Consider the following 22,049-nt stretch of genomic DNA (forward strand, 5'->3'; position numbering starts at 1 on the left):
AATAAATAACAGGGTGAGACTGTGGTAAGATCTGAAAATGTGGTAAAAATCCGGCGGCTATGAGAGTTTTTCTTTTTCTGGGTTGCTTTTGAAAACACTGTTGGTTGGGTTTAGAGAAAGTGGAGGGTGGTTCAATCGGTGCTTTTGAAAACACTATTGGTTGGGTTTAGGGAAGGAGGTGGATTGGAGTATCAACTCAGATGGTCAGTCAAGAGCAGCCTCTGGCGGATTTACGTGAGATCAGCAGGCGCGAATGGCAGTCATAAGAAAAATTTGAAAAACTGCCAAAAAAAATCTTAACTCCTGGGATGTATTTCGCAATCACCACAAATGTTTATAAGGGTACGTATCAACAATGAACCTGGGTTTGGTTTTTGCACTGGAACTCTTCATATGAATAAAGTGTGATTTCTTGATTTTTCTGGCCTAAAAACATTGTCTTTTTCTCTACTTTTTAGCCTTCTGTTCACACTGAGACAGTGTTTTTTCTTTATAAGATGTGCACTCTGTTGCAAAAGGATGCAAGGCAGTGGATCCACATGCAGAATTTATTAAAAGGATTGTGAAAAGAGGTAGGGTCGAGCATCAGCAAACTACAATATAGAAGGCAAGACAAAGGGTTAATCCCAAACAGGCAAAAGTTCATGGCAAGTAGCAAACAGTCATTAAACGAGATACAGTCCAGGGTACAAATACAAACAAGGAAACGGTTACAACAGTTATACAAAACTTAGCAGTAAGCATGTGAGTGTTACAGTCACCAGCGATCTAGCTACTACAAATCTGCCACAAAACGGACTACAAATCTTGTTATGCACCTCACACACACACCTGTTCCAATTTTCCCTGATTACAAACACACACGGACACACAGTTGAAGCTTGTCAACACTGATTCCCAGTACTATAAATACATCTCACTCCCTCACAATAGTCGCTGAGACTTGTTGTTCCTGTAACCATTTAGAATCGTTTTTCCTTGCCTTGTTTACCCATGCTGTGTTTGATTACTTGCCTGTTTTTGACAACTCTTTTAAATTGCCCCTGATGATTCTGTTTGCTCTTGTGATTGGCCCTTGCCTACCAAACTATTCTGTTTAATAAAGACACTGCATTTGGATCCTCAACCCCCCTGTGTGGCTTAAAGGAAGAGTTTACTCAAAACTGAAAATTACTGCTTAATTTACTCACCCTCAAGCCATAATGTTTTTATGACATTTATTCTCTCAGATGAACTCAGAATAAAATTTTAAATTTTATTTATAACTACAGTTGGCTTTTATTTTGTATAAATCTGTCGTCAAACTAACCCATACACAGCCAGGGAGTTAGCGCATATCTTATGAAGCAAATCGATGTGTTTATGTAATAAATAAATATTTCACATTTTTAAATTATAAACTCAAATTACTTGGTTATAATCTCGAAACACTTAAACATAAAGCTTGGATTTGAAGTGGGCTTGTTTTAAAATATCAACAAAGGACTGCATCTTAGTCAATACCCTAAAATAAACAGAGCAGTTAGTCTCATTTTGTGTTTGTCGCTGTTCTTATGTGATATGGCCTATTTAACCTGCTTACATTGAAAGCCCATGGGTTGTAGATACTGTACAAAACATGACATGCTTGTGTTTTTCATCTTCCTCTATGATTAAAACATTCCTCTCTTACAGTACCTGCACGTAAGCTTACAGGTTATCAGTGATTCCCACAGGACACTGGATCCGTACAGGAGACAGACTGCATAATGTAGTGTGAAGGCAATGGGAGTGGTCCATAGACATGTAGGGCTCCCACAATGCACCTCTATACTGGAATGAAAAGAGCTGACATTTTGCACATCAGTATGGGAAAGGAAATTAGAGAGTCTATTATCCTTGCTGCGTGCAATGTGTGTGTGTGTGTAAGAAAGAGAGAGAGAGAGAGAGAGAGAGAGAGAGAGAAAAGACAATCTTTAACAGTAGAAAAGCTGCATTTTCATTTGCAGCTGCATTAACTAAGAAATGTCAATAAAACATTTTAAAAAATCTACTGAAGAGATAGGAAGTAACTAACAAAAGAAATATCAATACACTACTGAATTGTGATAGTCTGTCATCGCAACATTGAATCGATAGGTATTTTAAACTATTGTATTTCACGTTTTAAAGCAGTAGTTTACTCAGATATAAAAAGCTCTGTCGTCTTTGATTACGCTCATGTCGATTCAAACCTGCGTGTCTTTCTTCCTTCTAAAGAACACAAAGGGAGAAATGTTGAAAAATGTACTGTTGACGTCAAAACTGATGGGATGAAAGTCATACAGGTTTGGAAAGACTCAAAGGTGAGTAAAATGATGACAGTTTGTTTATTTTTACGTGAAACGTTCCGTCTTTTTCATCACCTTTAAGAAAAAGCATTGCATATGAAGTTTGCGGGTAATGCATTGAACTCTTCATGTCACTTTGCAGAACCGAGTTATGAAAATCCTAATAGTGGAAGTCAAAGTAGCATGACTGCACACATGGCTGCTCATCTGTATCAAGTGCATAGGCCAACTGTGTGTTTTTTTTTTTTTTTTTTTGCTGCGTCAACAAGAGCAAGCTGATTTCAGGAATGTCATTAGCAACAGCATTGTGATATTGTACATGTCATTGCAGTGCATGCAATGTAAGCAAACTGACAATTTAACCCATCATAATTAACAAAGATATGATCCAAAAGATGTTAAATAACTCATGCTACACTCAAAACAAAAAAGATTGTAGAGTTTGTTCAAACTACTTATTTAATAGGAGTTTTTTTGTGGGACAACTTAGTTTTTTTTGTTCAATCCTCTTTGTGTTTGTAAAAAAAATATAATAAGTTCATTCATTCCTTTTCTTTTTGGCTTAGTCCCTTTATTAATCTGGGGTCACCACAGCAGAATGAACCAACAACTTATCCAGCATTTGTTTTACGCAGCGGATGCCCTTCCAGCTGCAACCCATTACTGCGAAACATCCACACACACCCATTCACACACATACATTATGGACCATTTAGCTTACCTAATTCACCTGTACCACATCTTTGGACTTGTAGGGGGAAACTGGAGCACCTGGAAGAAACCCATGCAAACACGGGGAGAACATGCAAACTCTACACAGAAATGCCAACTGACCCAGCTGGGGCTCGAACCAGCAACGTTCTTGCTGTGAGGCTGCATAATAATAAGTTACTTCAATCAATTTGTGTTGGGAAAACGAAGGAATTGTGTGGAACCCAGCCTTTTTTTACAGTGTAGACTAATATAATATACTGATATATTTGTTTAGCTGAAACACCATGGGTTGTTTTTTCAAAAACAAATATGAACGGATGTTCTATTAATCAACATTAATAATGGTAATATCAAAAGGAATAACATCTAATCAGCTATAAAAAAACTTGCAAATTCAAATTAATGTAAAAAATAATCTGTTATTCACAACTTAGAGCACTACACCCAGCGCAATAAGGCGCAAGATGTGTTTTGCGCGATATGTTGCTGTTTTCAGACCAGCGCAAGCCTCATTTTCACACTTTGTGCCATATTGCTTAAATAGCAAATCCATTTGTGCCACTTTGTTGACTCATGGGCATGCTGATCTAAAATGGAGGTGTGTCAATGGCGCATTGCTATTTTGAAAAACTGAAATAGACTGCACCATTGACCAACTCAAACCTGCTCCAAAGTCCAGTGCAGAGCGCGTTAGTTATGCGCCTATTCAGGTCTAAACGCTTACACATTACTTAATACACACAGGATGTACCGTAATACACAAATATCTTTACATATGAAAAAAGGAATAAAATGATCCTTTTCTACATAAACATAAAAACTACTACCTCCATACCTCATCTCAGGGTGCTTTTTTCAGATTATTCAGTTTATTTTCATTTGCATTTGTATAATGTTATAACAGTATTATTTATTATATGCATATTACTATTTGCTTTAGTTAAAACAAGTTTAGATTTGTTTGAGCAAACATTTTTACAGGTTTTTTTTTTAATCATAAAAGTATTCTCTGAGCTCTGCATGATTACAGTTGATGCATTAGAATCTCCTCACACAACCATTGCTGTCTACAGAGTATGAGCGAGCACTTGGATTTCATCTAAAATATCATAATTTGTGTTACAACGATGAACAAGTATCTCAGAGGATTGAAATGACACAAGAGTGAGTAATTTATAACAAAAAAGACATTTTTGTAAATTGCTGACACTGATTGGGATATGGGCAGCATGGTGGCTCAGTGGTAAACACTGACGCCTGACACCAAGAAGGTTGCTTGGCCAGTTGGCATGTCTGTGTTTCCATGTTCTCCCTATGTTTGCGTGTGTTTCCTCCAGGTGCTCCGGTTTCACCCACAGTCCAAAAACATGCGCTATATGTGAATTGGGTAAAAAAAAATGGCCGTGTGTGAATGAGAGAGTGTTTCTCAGTACTGGGTTGCAGTTGGAAGGGCATCCGCTGCATAAAACATATGCTGGAATAGTTGGTGGTTCATTCTGCTGTGGCTATCCCTGAAAATCAGGAGCTAAGCCAAAGGAAGTACTGTATATACAGTACCGGACATCTCCAATCAGTGAGTCTGCTTAAATTCTACCCCTTTTTTCAATTGGCTTCAAACTTGCATTCATATCTGCCTCCAGCCAATCAACAGCCTATTGATAAACTCTATACCCAGTGTTTAATCTTGTCAAATACAGAAGAACAGATTGGCTGTTACTTCCAGTTTTTGTTTTTTGTTTTAGTAATAGTTTTCATTAACAATGACCTTGCTTCTAACCATTTCAGTCTTTAGAGAGTTTGCCTCTCAACCTCGATTTGAAACGAAAAGAGGAAGAAAGATACTTGAAACCCTGCCGAAATCCACCCTAACCTGAGCAGGCTGTTGTTCAGCCCCTGCACGCTTTCATAAATGCAGGCATTAATTATGGATTTATTGCTGTCCTTGTCTGTGCGCTGCTGTGTCACTATGCAGATCTCAATTATTCATGAGCTGTTGGAGCAGGGTAACGGGTGGCGCACTCATGCGGGACGGTGCAGTTTACAGATTATTCCTCTTTCAGTATCAAATCGTCCGGTTCACTTTATTGCAGTTTTTTAATGACTTGCTCCCCATTTCTCATTTAAAACTAAGACTAATGGCAGTCAGTGGTGACATTTCTGTAATGAGGATGTTGAGTGTGTACTTAACACTCACACTCTGTGATATATGTTTGTGTGTGGAACTGGGAAGCTCATCTTCACCCCTGAGTGTACTGAGTTAATTACAAGTTTAAATAAGTAGAATGTCATGCTGAAGAGGCACTTTATTTAGTGTAGTAAAATGATATGTCCTCCTGCATTACACACTTCTGCCCTGGAGAAATGACGTGTCATTCACTCTTTTGCACACATTAAAATAAGGAGTTTTATGTAGATTGAACAAATGCTACACTTTTATAGCATTTTGTTATTTGCTTGATACGCATTTGAAATGGTCGTCATGGTTCCTAACACTGAAAATAGTCAGATTTCTAGCACTATGAATAATTTAGCTCCACCATAATAATTTACCCTCCTATTTCTAACTCATACTCATTGTTCTAATTCAGTCCTAACCATACAGTGTGATGGGCCATAGTCACGCTGGTTTTGTAAATACAATATATTAATTATTTTCACAACTGTACCTTGCAGAGATTTGTGTATGGCATGATATACATTTGAGGTCAGAATTAATGGCCCCCATGTTAATTTTTTCCCCAATTTCTGTTTAATGGGGAGAGATTTTTTTCAACACATTTCTAAACATTATAGTTTTTAATAACTCATTTCTAACAACTGATTTCTTTGCCATGATGACAGTAAATAATATTTGACTAAATATTTTCCAAGACACTTCTATACAGCTTAAAGTGACATTTAAAGGCTTAACTAGGTTAATTAGGTTAACTAGGCGGGTTAGGGTAATTAGGCAAGTTATTGTATAATGATGGTTTGTTCTGTAGACTATCGGGGAAAAAAATAGCTTAAAGGGGATAATTTTGACCTTAAAATGGTGTTTAAAAAATTTTTAACTTTTATTTTAAAATTTTATTCTAGTCGAAATAAAACAAATAAGACTTTCTTCAGAAAAAAAAAATATTATCAGACATACTGTGAAAATTTGCTTGCTCTGTTACACATAATTCGGGAAATATTTAAAAAAGAAAAATAAATAAAAGGGGACTAATAATTTGTTCTATTTGGGTATATATTGGCTATAAAACTAACTTATTATTATGTCTTGTCATTGCAAGAACTGAATATGATTTCAGTTTAGGAACGTCTTTTGTGAGGACTAAATTTGCAGAGCCCAACCCAGCAACACAGAAACTACAGTAATGCTTGATGTCACTATTGACTGCTGGCCTGGGCAATAAAAAAAAAAAAATGCAGTCTTGATAATTATTTTCCATATTGACCGATAAAGATACATATTTCTTTATGAGTTGTTAATGCTTCTAGATTTAAAAGTGTACCCCAAAATGACGGAAGCCACAACAATAAGAGGGTCCATATTTTATATTATAAATTTTCAATGGCTGAAAATTCAGTATATTTCTAATATCAACACACTTTTACATACTTATTGATATGCATTTTTGATGTGTGATTGGCTCTTAGATGAATATTGAGTAAAAAAGTGCAGAGCTTATCATTGTTATTGACATAAATTTTATCGTGATTTAATAGAAAATCAATTATCAGCCCAGCACCACTTCAGAGCATTGTTTGTGTTTAAAAGAAGTCTAGGAGACGTCTAATAGATGTCTAAACATAGACTTCTTGGGTAAAATAAATTTGGGCTGTCAGTAAAACTCCAATGACATCTACCAATAAATTAAAAATAGACTAGTCATTTTTTTAAATCTGATTATTTAATTTATATATCGTATATTTATGAGATCCAAACAATGTTTCCAGGTTTTTATGATTAGGCTACTATGTTATTACTTTAGATTTAAGTACAGCGGTTTTCTTTTTACTTTTTAAGAACAGTGCTATTTTAATGAACCTTTAAAAGCACATTTTAATTAAAAAAAAAAATTGTTTGTTTGTTTTTACCTGTAAACACAGTTGATGTTCAAACTATTCACAATGTTTAAAGTGGCTGACAATATTATATATTTTAAATAATTGGAATTAATCTGCCTCGTTTTTGAACAGTGCACTGCTGTAGCTGCTTTATTAGGCCTACAGTGCTACTATATTTCAATACTGGTCATTATGGTAGTACTTTGAGAACCAATTTTTTTCTGAGGTGGTACTTGGTGAAAAAAGTTTAAGAACCACTGACTTAGAATATTGTTAGAAGAGTGGTTGCATCGTGGCTCAATGTTTAGCTTGGTCACCTCACAGTAAGAAGGTTGCTGGTTTGAATGAGTGTGTATGGGTGTTTTCCAGTACTGGATTGCGGCTGGAAAAGGCATGCGCTGTTTAAAACATATGCCGTGATTTATTCCGCTGTGGCAACCTCTTAAAAAGAGACTAAGCCAAAGAAAATGAATGAATGACTGTTGTTAGATTAAAACTAGCCTTGTTTTAGCCTAGACGTCTATGTTAAGACACCTATTAGATGTATTTTAAACACAAAATTGATTGATAGGGATTGTTATTGTCAAAAAGATTTATTTATTTTAATTTTTTTCTGCTGGACCGGATAGCATTTAGTGTGGTTACTTAAAAAATTGCATGGATTATTATTATTATTTAATTTTTTTTGCTTTTATTTCTGTATTGTGTGTGGTAACTGTTTCATAGAAGCTATTAGGTACTCAAAACCCTGCTGTATTGCGAATAAGGATTGCAGGGTGCTAAATAAAAGTGTTCATGCAGTTGCACATTTTTGTTAGGCTTTTACTTCTTTCTTTTCTACACAATACAGTATGTCGAAACCATTTTTAAAGATTAGTTTCAAGGTATGAGCCGGGCAGATTTGAAAAGGAGCTTTTCATAATGAATGTTGGAATACAGTATTGACACAGCGCTAATAATACAAATGAGCAGAGAAACTCTGTAATAAAAAGGACAGCAGCTCATGTATTAGAATATAAGCTGATTTCAGTATATGCCAGCAGGAGTGTGGGTAAACCCAAGTGTAGTTTCTGTGTAGTAGTGCCCCATGTGTGCACCCCGTCGACTGCAGTAGTGATGTGCATAAATAGCTGCCGGCCCGCTGCACTGAGACACTAGAAGGTCACTCTATTGATTCAGTCCCGCACTGCGGCCTTTGATTACCGGGCCTGACACACCACCGCAATCTATAATGCATTGTATATGCTCTGTACAGAAATCCATAATGACTCTCTATATTCCGCCCTCTTTCATAATGAAGGATAAACGGTGCCTACGTTCCCCAATCTGTCAGATAGGCCCCTATCCGTCAGTCTGCTTTTATATGCACAGTGAGTGGCACATTATTCCAGCTCTGTAAATGGTTTACTTTTAAGATACGACTGAGCAGGCTTGTGGGTGTGCTGCGTGCATTAACTTGAGATTGTGATACAAGAGCAATTGGACTTGTGATTGCACATTTAAGTAAATATATGAAAGTACACGCATTTGCAGGTTAAGCTGGAGTCACAGACTGTGTGTGTGTGTGTGTGTGTGTGTGTGTGTGTGTGTGTGTGTGTGTGTGTGTGTGTGTGTGTGTGCTGGTTTATCTTGGATTCTTGGGGACAGTCTTAACTGAATGCAATGTGATAAATTTGCTGGATGTTTTATTCATGATAAAGTAGAGCTTTAGCATTTAAAAAAATAGAAAGGAAAAAAAGACTGAAAGAAGAAAAGATAAATTGCAGAAAATTTTAACATAGGCTCATTCTGAAAACGTAGGCCTTTACACATTTCTATAGAGATTGTAAATTATTTTTATTTTTGTTTTCAGTTTTTTTTTTTTTTAAACATAGAATACATAATCTCTAGCAAATCAAGTATAAAACTTTCAGCATTAAACCTAGGGGGGTTCATATTACAGGGAAGGCAATAATAAAAATGCATAAATAAATAAATTAAGCTCAAAAGATGAATTGTATGAATGTTCAGTAATAATTTTGGGCACAACAATTTTTAAATAATATCAGTGAGGAGCAGACAGAGCTTAAGTTCATTTTAGAAATGTTCAAAGTTTGGGGGACAGGAAGATCCGGAATTCTGCATTTTGTTTTTAAAACGAATGCTACGGGGCGGTATGACGCCGTTCGCTTTCTCGCTTACTACCTGATCATTTACCTCTGTGGGGACGGCTTTTTTTTGTGTCAATTGGTGCTTTTAAAAACTTTATTAGTTGAGTTTAGGGAAGTAGTAGGGTGGGTCAGTAGATTGTTCAGTCAGTTGACAGTGGCCTCTGGTGGATTTACATGAGAACAGCAGGTGCGAATGGCGAGAAAAATTTGAGTGGTGGATTTGTGAAAACAAAAACTGCAGAATAACGTAGCTCCTGAGACGTATGTAGCGCTCTCCAGAAATTATATATATATATATATATATATATATATATATATATATATATATATATATATATATATATATATATATATATTATAATATAAAGTATGGTGGGCCAAATCAAAGGTTACAAAGGGCCAACTTTGGCCTGTGGGCCCTACTTTGGGCATCTCTGACCTAAACCCTACCATCATGATGAGTTTAAGTGAGATTATTCAAATTCATACAAAATAAACATCTCATCTATGACAGCAAAAAATAGTAAAATAGTTCAACTGCCATTTAGATCTGCTGTCTTTGTTTTCCTTCAAACAAAACCTAAATAAAATCTTCTTCTTGCCTGCCATCTTTTCCCAAAACTGCAACAATTCATTGTGTGTGAATTCACTTTTAGCTGACTCGACATCTTCAGTTTCACTTTAATTCTCAGTAACAGCTGTACGACTGTATCCTTGTCAGCATCTTACTTCAATCCAGTCTTCATATCCTTAAGGAGGAAAAGGTGGAGCTGATAGACTATCTCAAACCTGCACTTACGTCTTTATCTCTTGCCGTCCTATCATCTCACTGACCATACATACGGCTTTGTTTTTACAGGAGCAGATCCCCTGTAGGAAGAGGAACTCATCAGAGTCGTCAGTTCTCTAAAACAAAGTCTCCAGGGATCTCAAACCTCTCCGCCCCTTCTATGCAAGGGGCAGCTGCCATGATATAACCTCCAAACCTCAAAGAGCACACACACACAAGCCAGACCCAGAGACCCCCTGACGTCCCCTGCTTCCTCTGTGGAAGAGTCCCGAGGTAAACATGTCTCAAATGCCTGTCTTGTGAAAGGGGAGGGCAGCAGTAGGCGCCATGCGTCCGTGGACGGGCTCGTGGCGCTGGATTATGCTGGTGCTGCTGGCCTGGGGAACGCTGCTATTCTACATCGGAGGTCACCTTGTGAAGGACAGTGAGCATCCGGAGCGATCCAGCAGAGAGCTGTCCAAGATCCTGGCCAAGCTGGAACGGCTCAAACAACAGAATGAAGATCTCAGACGCATGGCCGAGACACTCAGGTCGGTGAAAGCTTATTTCATAGAGTTTGAATTAAGATTTGTTTTCAAATGTGTTGTGCTCAAAAATAACTTTTGCTGCTTGTTTAAAGTTCTTATTTAAAATGAGTTCAAACAACACAAATCTTTAGTTTTGGGTGGGACAGCTTTATTTGTTTATGTTCAAGTCACTCAAATTTGTAAAAAAATAATTAAGTTAAACTAACTTAATCGATTTGTGTATAGAACCCAGCATTTGTTTTACAGTGTAATTCGTTTGTTGGGTTCTACTGTATGTATACCTGACCGGTAAGCCGTCTGACAAAAAAGTGCCCTTCTAAATCAAATCAGCAGGATGCCCTTCTAAATCTTTCACTTACTTCGAAGACACTACTGACTAGGCTTACATGGACATCTGTAATCTAGCTGTTTACCTTAATAGACATAAATATAATATAAGGAGTTCACGTGAAGTGCTTTCATATAAGAGTTCCCGGTAATTTTAGGTGACTTTAACTTCATTTCGGCAGTTTCACATTCACTTATGAACATTTCATTCATGCCCCCGTGACAAACTGTGGTATTAGACACAAAAAAGAAGTAAGGACTAGTGAGAGTGTTATGGAATTTAATAACGCACATCAAATGGAAAGAAAAAAACATTTCGCGATGTGTGTGTGTATGTCGGAAAATATGGTGAAAAGTCCTACATAAGGGTAATAGTTTGATTGCGGTGTTTACTTCAATAATGCCACTAATATATGCATACTCCACATGTCTTATTTGCATTTCTGTTTAGTTCAGTTATGACTTTAGTCGCATCAAGGTAATCAAAAATCGCTGTTTCAAGCTTATGTAGGCCTACATCTCAAAATTCATGTTTAACCGATTAAACACTTTGTAAACACAAGTGCATCTTATTGAACATCATTTATTTTCATCACCAATTATCATAGTGGAACAGTTTCTCAAGCAGTTTGTGATACATTTTGGAAACGGGAGATGAGCCTCTGGTCTAATTAAAACCTGTTCTCGAAGACTTACTTTTAGTAATTATTTGGGTAGCACACATATTCTGAATACCCTCCACAGAATTCAAATGAGCCATTTTAATCTAAATTTCAAGATTACAGTGAGATTAATGTAGATTAAAAAAAAATAATCTATGGCCACCTATATTGAAATCACGTGAATAATAGCATTTTGGTCTCCCTGTAAAATATAATGATGACAGAAAAGGTTGTGTTGGGTCCTACCTAAATTCTTTCTTACGTTATCAATTAAAGGTGTTTTCTGTCACTGATAGTTGCTGCATTAATGCATTCAGTGTAAACATTACAAGATTGTGATCTCAATTCTCGCGCAACATGAATGATAAAGGATGAAGATTTGCATATATTTATTAATCCTTCAAATCGCTGCATTCAAATTTTCGTTTGGTCAAGAGAGATTAAGTTTTTACAATTTTTCAGTTAGTCACAAACAGTCAAATAACACAGAAGTTCAGGGAGAAGTCCCTTTAGGGAGAGTTTGGAATATGTTGTAGAATTGAACTTCAGCCTGCGAGATACCAAGTGGGATATGTTGGGTTTCTTTAATATGCAATACATATGGGGTTATAGTCTTCGATCTTTCTCAGCAAATGAGAACATTTCAATCCAAGGTGTATGGTGTGATTTGAAAATGGTTCTATCCAGCCATAAGCAGTGTTATTTTGGTCATTTTATATATTGATAGGGTATTTATTAAAAACTATATATTTTTAGATTGTTGTAGTGTACTGTAAATGTTTTAGTGGTATGAGTTTTTTTTTTTTTCTTTCTTTAGTTTTATATTTGGTCACACTTTATTTTGATGGTCCGTTTGTTGAATTTAAGTTAAATTGCATCCACATGCCAACTATTTTTTATTAAATTATAAGCAGACTGTTAGATTTGGGTTAGGTTGGGGTTAGGGCTAGTGTAAGTTGACATGTACCTGCAAAGTTTCTTATAATCAGTTAAATGTCTGTTTAAGGAGCAGTATCAACAGACATTAAGCAGACAGTCTAAGGACCATCAAAAGAAAGTTTTACCTTATGTTGATTTCTGTTTTAGTTTCATTGACAGCATTTTCTTAAAAAAAAAAAAAAGCTCTAGTATGTATAATATTTACAACCATTTTTTACACTAAAACTTTTTCATCTATTATTTTGATTTTATTTCACCTTTATGTTTTCCTTTTTTAATTTTGTTTACAATAACATCAATGTCAGTCATAAGTAATTTGGGATGTGTAACAGGTTTTTAGTGCATTTGACCATATTACTTTACATATTACTTTAAACCAAAAGCAAGTTAGCGTCTCTTATGCTGGTAATATGTAGTTTAGCCAGCCTTACCTCACAAGGAAATCCAACTATTTTATGTATTAGCAGAAAAGTATCTAATTCCTACCACTATTTATACAATAGCATTTTTTGTTCATACTATCATTTTTAAAAGGAAGTTTCCTTTTAAACCCAACCATCTAAACCCTACCGTCATGATGAGGAAGTCATAGTAAAATGCATGAGTGAGATTGTACAAATTCATACAAATTAAACATTAATAACAAAAAATTATGAGTTTCCATGAGATTGTGTTGGGTTTATCTGGTCTCCGATTAACTGAGACCAGCTATAAGCGTAACCACTTAAAACAGCTAAAAAAGGATGTTAAACTCCTCTGAAACCCCGCCTGATCCGCTTAGGCTGGTGTTAGCATTATTGTTGTTTTTTTTATCCATCCCATAACTTTTATTTATTTAGTGCTTTTCACATGACACATTGTTTAAATCCAACACTATATTAAAATGTTTGTATGTAAAATCTCAAAGCCTTATAGTATCAGCATTAAGCAGATTAGAGCTTGGCAATAGTATACAGTTGTTTACATTCTGCCATGAAATAAACAATCTAGCAGCTGAGATTTGCGATGAATAATGAGATTGGATTTAGCATACTTTATTTAGCATGCTAACAGCTTAGCGGTACATTTGATCATGGGGTGAAGCCGTTGAAGAATCCATTAGTTTCTAGATTCATACAGTTTAATGGCTACTGATATTAATCATCACTCTGGAGCAAATTGCATCAAATGCAGCAGTCCATTTCAAAACAATTCCTCTCAGAAAAGCACTGTTAGCAGTGTTCCTGTTATGCATAATGATAGTGTGGCTCAGTTGGTCTGCTTAGATGTGCTGGGCAGTGATCCTCATCTGCCAGTAGCTGGTCTTATGTGGTCAGGACTGCACTCGTCACTTCCCATCATGAGCTGTGGTTTTTGACAGATGGCCATTGGACTAAGTTTGAGCTGCTTTGCTAGTTAAATGATCATTAGCTTTAGGGAATTCTTGTATAATCAACAGATGCAAACGCACTTCCTCACAGTTCACCTGCATGCTAAAGTTTTCATGTGTGTGTATGTGTGTGTGTGTTTGTGTGTGTGTGCGTGTTTGGCCTAATGCCATGCATTTGCAGTATGCAAACTGGGCTGTACTGTGTATTTCACTAAGCTGTGGTCGTCAACTCTCTGCTTATGCATTATGTAAGCCCAGTTATCTGTGTTATTGTAAATTATTAAAATGACCTGGCTGACTTATTCTACAAATGCTTCTCTTAATCATCTGATATTTGACAGTAAGCACAAACACATGCACACATGATCCCAGAAGCTTGAATCACATTTTAAACAGTACAGTTGAAGTCAAAAGGATTAGCCCTCCAGTGAAATGTATGTTCTTTTTTAAATATTTCCCAAATGACGTTTAACAGACTGTGGAAATATACATTTATTAAATCTAGTTTTATATTAACAGTCATATTTATATGATTAAAACCTTAATTATAATAATTATTAGCCGCCTTAAATGTATATAAAATGTACAAAAAAATCTTAAGTTTAAATAGTTGTGTGGCATCAGTGTGTGAATATAGCCAGCATCTAATGATAAAAATTAATTAATTGTTTTTTATAGTCACACTTCATAAAAACAGTCTGCAGAAACACTGATTAACATTTTTCCTTTTGTACATGTCATCAGAGAGGGAAGCTCTCACCCATTATTCACAGTCTCTCCCTCATTAGCATAGACAGCCCTGAGTGAAAAGCAGCCATCTGGCATTAGACTTTTTACATCGTAACTGCCAAAGATAATGTCAGCACAATGTAAGTTTTAAGAGGCACAGACGAAAACCATAGACTATTGTACTGTATCATCTTCCGAGACTCTTCTTTTGGCATTTTCAGTTTTACACAAGAATAACAGTTGTCCTGTTTTGAATCTGTCACTATGCTAACACATAGGGTGTACTGACACTATGCACAGTTGCCTTGAACCGGGCCAAAGCACGCTTGTCCCCCCTCCCGTCTCGACAGCCCGCAATCACATTACATTCGGGCCTGGGCTCGCTTAAGTCATCGATGATGCGCTGTTCAGTTTAATAGAAGAGAAGCGCTCTCGCTCAGCACAGTAGAGATTTCTTTAGTTATATCGTTTAAGTCGTTTTGATGCGTTGACACACAGTCAAATATTTCACCGAACAGATCAGCCACTTTTGGCGCTCATAAACAACCATAAAGTCCTTGTGTTGCAGGAATTAGGAGGTTTGCTGAAGTTTTGCAGCTGTCGGGCAGTGGGGGGTTTGCATCTTTAATAAACTATGACAGCTTGCGTTCATTTATCAGTAAGAATGATTAATTAATCAATATGAAACAGTCCCTTAAAAGGCATGTCTCGCTTTCAGTTTTGGGCTCAGGCGTATTTTGCACTCAAACACAAGAGTACAGTGCCAAAGCCCAAGTGAACCGCGCACACCTCTTCCAACCGGGCCAGGGCCAGCCAAGTGAACCTTGCCTGAGCCCGATTCAGAGCACTCACACTTCTCAAACGATCCAGGAAACAAGCCCAGGCATGGTTCAGATAGCATAGTGTGAGTAGGCCTATAAGCATTTGTAGCCTCACGCCCTTTTTAAAAAGAGGGACAGGTGCACAATTTCATTTAAATTTAAAGCAACAGTCACCAAAATGGCACAATTTGAATCAAAGCCTATGAGGGGCAGTTTCAAAGAGTTATAAAAAAGTTATAAAAAATGATTAGTGGCGTATTTAAGCCCAAAACTTCACATACATACTGTAGAGACCCTAGAGACCTTGTTTACATCTTGTAAAAGGGGCTTAATAGGTCCTCTTTAAGAAATATTTTCTTTCGATTGTCTACAGAGCAATCCATTGTTATTCAATAACTTGTCTATTTATTCTAACTTGCGTAGTTAAACAATGACCAGTTAAGCCTTTAAACTGCACTTTCACTTGGCAGTATCTATCCTAGTTTTCCTATTTAAGCTTAATTAGACCAAAACTAATTTAAATTCTTATGACCTCTTCCAAATGGCCACCCTGACCCTATATCTATGGAAAATCCATAGAAACATAACCTTTGTGCAACATCTCTGCCTGATCCTTTTTAAAGCAAGTATGAACCAGATGTAGATTTTATTTGTGATTAAATTATTTTACTTACATTAGACATTAACTCACTTTACCTGTAAGAACTGGCTTTTACTATTAAATGCATGTAATGTCATTAAAGTGCAGTTTCCCAGTACTTTCTTCAGTAGTTTTTAGAGACCTATTCTTGGTGTATAGTATTTTCACACAGCTTAAAGTGATAAGTATAAATTATATGAACTAGGGTTTAATAGTACTGAATGGGTTGGACATGCTCTTTAAAGTTTGGATTAGAATCAGCTTCCCGTCAACATAAAGAGGAAGCATTTCACTTCCTTCACACATGTAAACAAGCCTACAGTATAGGAACAACAGTCTTGTTTGGCAAAACACCAAGAGAGACTTTTGATTAAACTTTGATTTTCAAAAGCCTTTTCGAAATGAAACTGTTTGTGTATGATATTAACAAAACAATAATTTTCTGTAATGATAATTAATACTTTGCTTGTATTGTTATTCCTTAAACTACCCCACCAAAAAAATGTTTGGATTGCATTTCTTAACTCCTAATGTCACTAGTTAACACACTCAATGCATTTCTTTTTTCAACACCTCCCATAATTTCTAAAACCTCTACCAAATGGTTGATATGCCGGTTTATGGTAAAAGTACTGGACTTAACACATATACTATGAAAAAAATCTGAAAATATGAAGTGTAAGACCAATTTATTTATCAAAATATTAAAAATAAAACATTTTTGAATAATAAATCATCTTTATTGTTGAAGTATGCCATATAATATTTCAAATTCTCATTTAATGCGTGTTCTTGTTTTGTTTTTGTTTTTTTTTTCACAATAAAACCAAAATTAAGTGTTGTAGTGCAATAGTATAATGATTTTTATTTTATTTTATTTTTTGTAAACCAACAATGCTGTGTGTAACTATTATTTATAACAGTCATTTTTAAAATGATTTTAACAGTTATTATTTAAAACAGTAAAAACATGGTCAATCGTTTGGTTGAGGGGCCGTCGAAGGGTTAATCTTGATAATTAAATAAAAAACACTAAAACTGCCAGTAACTTATTTAATCATTAATTTAGATGGTTTATTCAGAAATTAAACAAGTTTCAAAAGCTGTAACCACACGGGGACCTATTTTAAATCTCTTGAAAATCTAGCATTTTACCCATATATTCATGACACTGACTTTGTCAAAAACGTGAATACTGTCATCCTTTTTTTATATATGTTTATGCTGCATATGTCATATGTATATTTGGTAACTGATATGACCCCTCGCTTTTTTTTTTTTTTTTTGCTCAATAGTTTTGTTAACTATTTTGTGTTATATATTTCTTCTTTTTATTGGTATTGTGCTGTTTTTGTTAAATATCTTATAAAAATGTTAAATATAACAAAATATTACAAAAAAAAAAGAAACAAATGTCTTTATGAATGAATCAATTATTTATTATCCATTTGGTAAAATAATTTTTAATTCATTTAAAAATACTGCAGTGTTGCTCTGAGATACGCAAACGATCTGCTACGGCTTTGTTTAGAACTGTTTTATTGGTAAACATGAAAGAAAAAAAAAGTCTAAAATGTAACCTGAACTGTTGGATAATATCACTTTTGTGATCATGGTCATGCACTGACATTTAGGAATATTACTAAAATAGATCTTATTGCTTTCATGACTTTAATTAAAGGCTCAATCCATTCTAAAAGACATCATGAATGCTTTTTAACTCTCGTGGCATGTTTTTGTTTATTTTTTACGCAAGGTGAGCAATGTATTTGATACTGTAAAATCGCACATTTCTAAAACAATAGCCGTTTTTTCTTGGAAGCTAAATATTGCACACCTTAACAGTGATCAGTTTCAGTGAAGTATTTCTCCGATACAGATCATTTCATTCTACAGACAATCATACTTGATTGAAAACAGCTTCTGAATGGGCACTGAAAACCATGGAAAGTGCCTTTTAAATACGAAAACTCTAGAGGCATTGTTTGAAAGGAATATTTGTATGAAAGAATAGGATCAGTACAAATTAAGCTCATTTAAATCACCAATAGCAATGCAAGATTTTTGCTTTCAATTCATTACTGAGTAAAGCCAAGAGATTCTGAACTCCTTAGCAAATTTGGCTTTTCATTTAGAAGAAAGGAGCTGTGAATATTGTTTGCTACATATTCACAGTAACTCTGATGAAAACTGGTTTTGAATTCCGATGATGTATTTGCATCAGATATTTGACTACAAAGAGTGCATACTGTATGTGTGTGTGAACATCACTTGAAGTAGAACAGGAAAAGCGTTATTTGTAATATATGAACATGTACCATCCTAATGAATTGAAACGGTTAGCTCTCCTCCTATCTCTTCACCGCAATACAGTATCAGCGATGTCAGTCTTTCATTAAGCACTTCCTGTGGGAATTATCAGGCGCTGATACACACACACGCACACACACACACACACACGCCGCGATTCCCCATTAGAGCCCACTGATGCTTCATCTTGCTTTTATATTGACTCCTGCGTAAATGAAAATGTGGATAGTGTGCACACACAGAGGGTTTGTTCAGCAGAAATTGGGATGAGTGACGGAGCAGGCCAAAGATGCTGCTGTGATTGATCCAGAGAGAGGAGTCTGATGAAAAAGAAGGTGTGTGTGTGACTTCAACACTGACAGACATTTATTATAATCGCACACACACTTCTCAACTCACATCATGATGATTTGTGTTGTCGTTTGGAGTGGAATTGGAACTCATACTGCGATAATATCAATGCTTCATTCACATATACTTACCATATGTCCAAATAGGCCTACTTCCCTAATAAATAGTATGTCAAACAATAGCTGTGAGGATCAGTGCATGTACAGAAATACCGGAACAAAAAATGTCACTGTAGGGTACACATTAGTTTCTAATGACTCATTTTCACTTATTGTATGGTTTAAATAGCGTATGGTACATTAATTTTTTCTTTATTTTCACTGTGAAACATACTAAAATAGCATATCATACCACTTTTCACGCAAGCTTTTTCGAGTTCCCATGCTCATTCAGTCAAGATGGATGATGGTAAACGAACTTGGCTGACTTGCTGTCTTCAAAGGATGTTTGTACATCTTGTACTTAAAGGAAGCTTGCCTTAAGCCATATAGACAAACTCTTCCATACCTCTGAAGAGAAATACTGAGTGATTAGTTGGAGGATAATGTGAGGTGGTGGGATGTCGAACATAACGGTCAGCTGACACAGTGCAAAGGCTGAGGCTTATACTGTGGGGGAAAAAGTAATGCATTTAATATTTAAGACGACTCTCATATCAAGAACAAAGTCCCATGCATTGCTCAGGCGTGTAAAAGAGTGTAAAAATGTTGATGGTTCTGTGGGTTTCGTCTTTTAAATCTGATCTTTATTTAGAATTTCCTATTGGATTTGATTCAGGTGATTGGCTGGACCATTGTACAGCTTGATTTTCTTTCTCTGAAAGCTGAGTGTTTTCTTGGCTGTGTTTTGAATCGATGTCTTGCTGAAATTTCCACTCTTGTTTCATCTTCATCATCCTGATGATGTACTGTAGATGCTGGACTGAAGCAGCTAATATTTACACTGACGGAGGGCAGAGGTTTGCTGAATAACTACTGAGAGATTACAGCTCCTGTCTGGGCTTTCTCACCTTCCTTTCTTCATGTGTTTAATACTTTTTGCGGTGGTATTTCATTTTATTATACATAACTTCATTTATAAACTAATTAGTTTTGTCTTCTTTGCATGTATAGATTGGTTGTTACCGACACCTGGGTCCGTTCTTCGTATGTGAATTACTCAGTTAGCTGGATTTGGTTATTGACGATTTGACACGATCGAGGATTTTCTCATTCTTCAAAGCTGATCCAAGAGTTGTCATAGCAACAGTTCAACTCAAACCTGGTCGGGAGCAGGCTGAATTCATATAAACAGGATTAGATTGGCTGAGTTCAAGCAAAAAAAATACTGAAAGTATGTACCAAATGCTGATATTTTCATGGAAAAATAGTAAATATTTTAAACTATATATATATATTAGGGATGTGCGGAGCAGCCGGTATTTGTATTTGTATTTGTATTTGTTGAGGGGGGAAAAGTATTTGTATTTGTATTTGTATTCGAGTAAAATTCAAAATGGCGCAAAAATATATATTTTTTCTATTACACTTCTAATTTACGTTATAGTGAAAGTATTGTTTAATTATACCCATTATATAAATTATAGATATGCAATATTGGCTGTTGTTTTTGAACATGTGGTAAGAAATGTCATTGAAAAGAAAATAACATAGAAGCCATTATCTCATCCATGGTTAAACCAACAACTAATAAAAAACCATTGTGAATATTATGAACCCCACCACCACCGTTCTTGTTGAAGGACACTGAATAGACAGAATAAAAACAAATAATACTTCAAAAAACTGTTCTTCTTCTGAAAGAACTTCTTTCCAATGCACAGAATTCCAAAAACTAATATTAACTAAATAAATCTAAATAAAACCCTGCCCGGGAGATCTGGCAGAACAAAAGTATTCTATATATTACTAAAAGATACAGTCCTGCTATTGTCATCTGCCTGCCACAAAACAGACACAAAGTTTGTTTGTTTGTTTTTTTATGTTTGAAACTGACTTGCTGGGGCAGAATGTGGCTGTGTTGATGCTTTTAGGATGCTTTTAGTGCATGTGATAATACATTACATAGAAGGTTGCGCGGTGCTCTGTTCAGTGAGAAGCACTCTTTATGGCAAGCCTTTTTAGCATTTAAATCTTTGTTCTGACTCGATAAATATATTAGAGATATCTCTAATTATATTTTGACTAGTCATAATTATAATTCCATTACTCAGAATGACAATTAGAGATATCTGCAATTACAATTGTACTAGTACGAAATCAGATGAATTTTGACTAGTAACAATTGTAATTGATATCTCTGAGTTTTTACTAGTCATAATACATTTAGAGATATCTTTAATTCATCATATTTAGAGATATTTACAAATATATTTGAAGATATCTCTAATTAATTTACTAAAAGTCTAATTACAGTTGTAGATATCTTGAATTGGATTTTTGACTAGTCAAAATTCATTTAGAGATATCTCTAATTACAATTGTGACTAGTCAAAACTCATTTAGAGATATCTGCAAATATTTTTCAATGGAAGTCAATGGAGGAATATGACTAGTCTATCATAATATATTTGCAGATATTTCCAATCTGACTAGTCGAATTATAATTATGACAAGTCAAAATATAATTAGAGATATCTCTAAATATATTTATGGATAGTCTGAACAAGGTTTAAATGCTAAAACGGCTTGCCATACGCTCTCACCCAGTAGCACAGTGGAGAGTTCTCTAGTTATATCCTTTCAGTCGTTTTTTATGCAGTGACATGCAGTCAAATATTTCGCCAAACAGTCCTTTGGGATGCGGTGACACGCAGTCAGATATTTTACCGGACAGATCCGCCACTTTTGGCGCGCATAAACAATCATAAAGCTCTCGTGCTGCAGGAATGAGGAGGTCTGCTGAAGGCGCGCAGCTGACGTGCAGTGAGGGATTTGCGTCTTTAATAAACTACGGCAGTTTGCGTTCACTGAACAGTAAGAATGATTAATAAATCCATATGAAACAACCCCTTATAAGTCACGTCTCGCTTTCAGTTTCGGGCTTTGGCGCGTTTTGTCTCTCTCTCTCTCTCTCTCTCTCTCTCTCTCTCGCTCTCTCTCTCACTCACTCACTCACGCGGGCATGCACTGTGGTCTCATGAGGAAACGCTGCTTTTTGATATAGTGTTTTTCTTGCTCCCGAATACAAATAATTTTTCAAGTATTTGTTCGAATCAAGTTTTCGTAAAAACACGCTATTCGTGCCTTTCCGAATACCGTATTCGGGTTCGGCTCCACCCTTAATATATATATATATATATATATATATATATATATATATATATATATATATATATATATATATATATATATATATA

At 35.6% G+C, this 22,049-nt stretch overlaps 1 protein-coding gene across 2 annotated transcripts in view; it reads left to right on the forward strand.

Annotated features, from left to right (window-relative positions):
- Positions 1 to 22,049, forward strand: part of fut8a (fucosyltransferase 8a (alpha (1,6) fucosyltransferase)) — a 174,856-nt gene that overhangs the window by 82,631 nt on the left and 70,176 nt on the right. The window contains exon 3 of one of the 2 annotated variants that reach the window (XM_087289657.1): positions 10,004 to 10,546. In XM_087289657.1, coding sequence (XP_087145783.1) covers positions 10,344 to 10,546 — 203 coding nt within the window. In that variant the 5' untranslated portion in view covers positions 10,004 to 10,343. 2 annotated transcript variants of the gene reach the window in all.

The sequence above is a fragment of the Danio rerio genome, chromosome 17 (assembly GCF_052040795.2).
Source record: "Danio rerio strain M-AB ecotype USA chromosome 17, GRCz13ab, whole genome shotgun sequence".
Classification (NCBI taxonomy): Eukaryota; Metazoa; Chordata; class Actinopteri; order Cypriniformes; family Danionidae; genus Danio; species Danio rerio.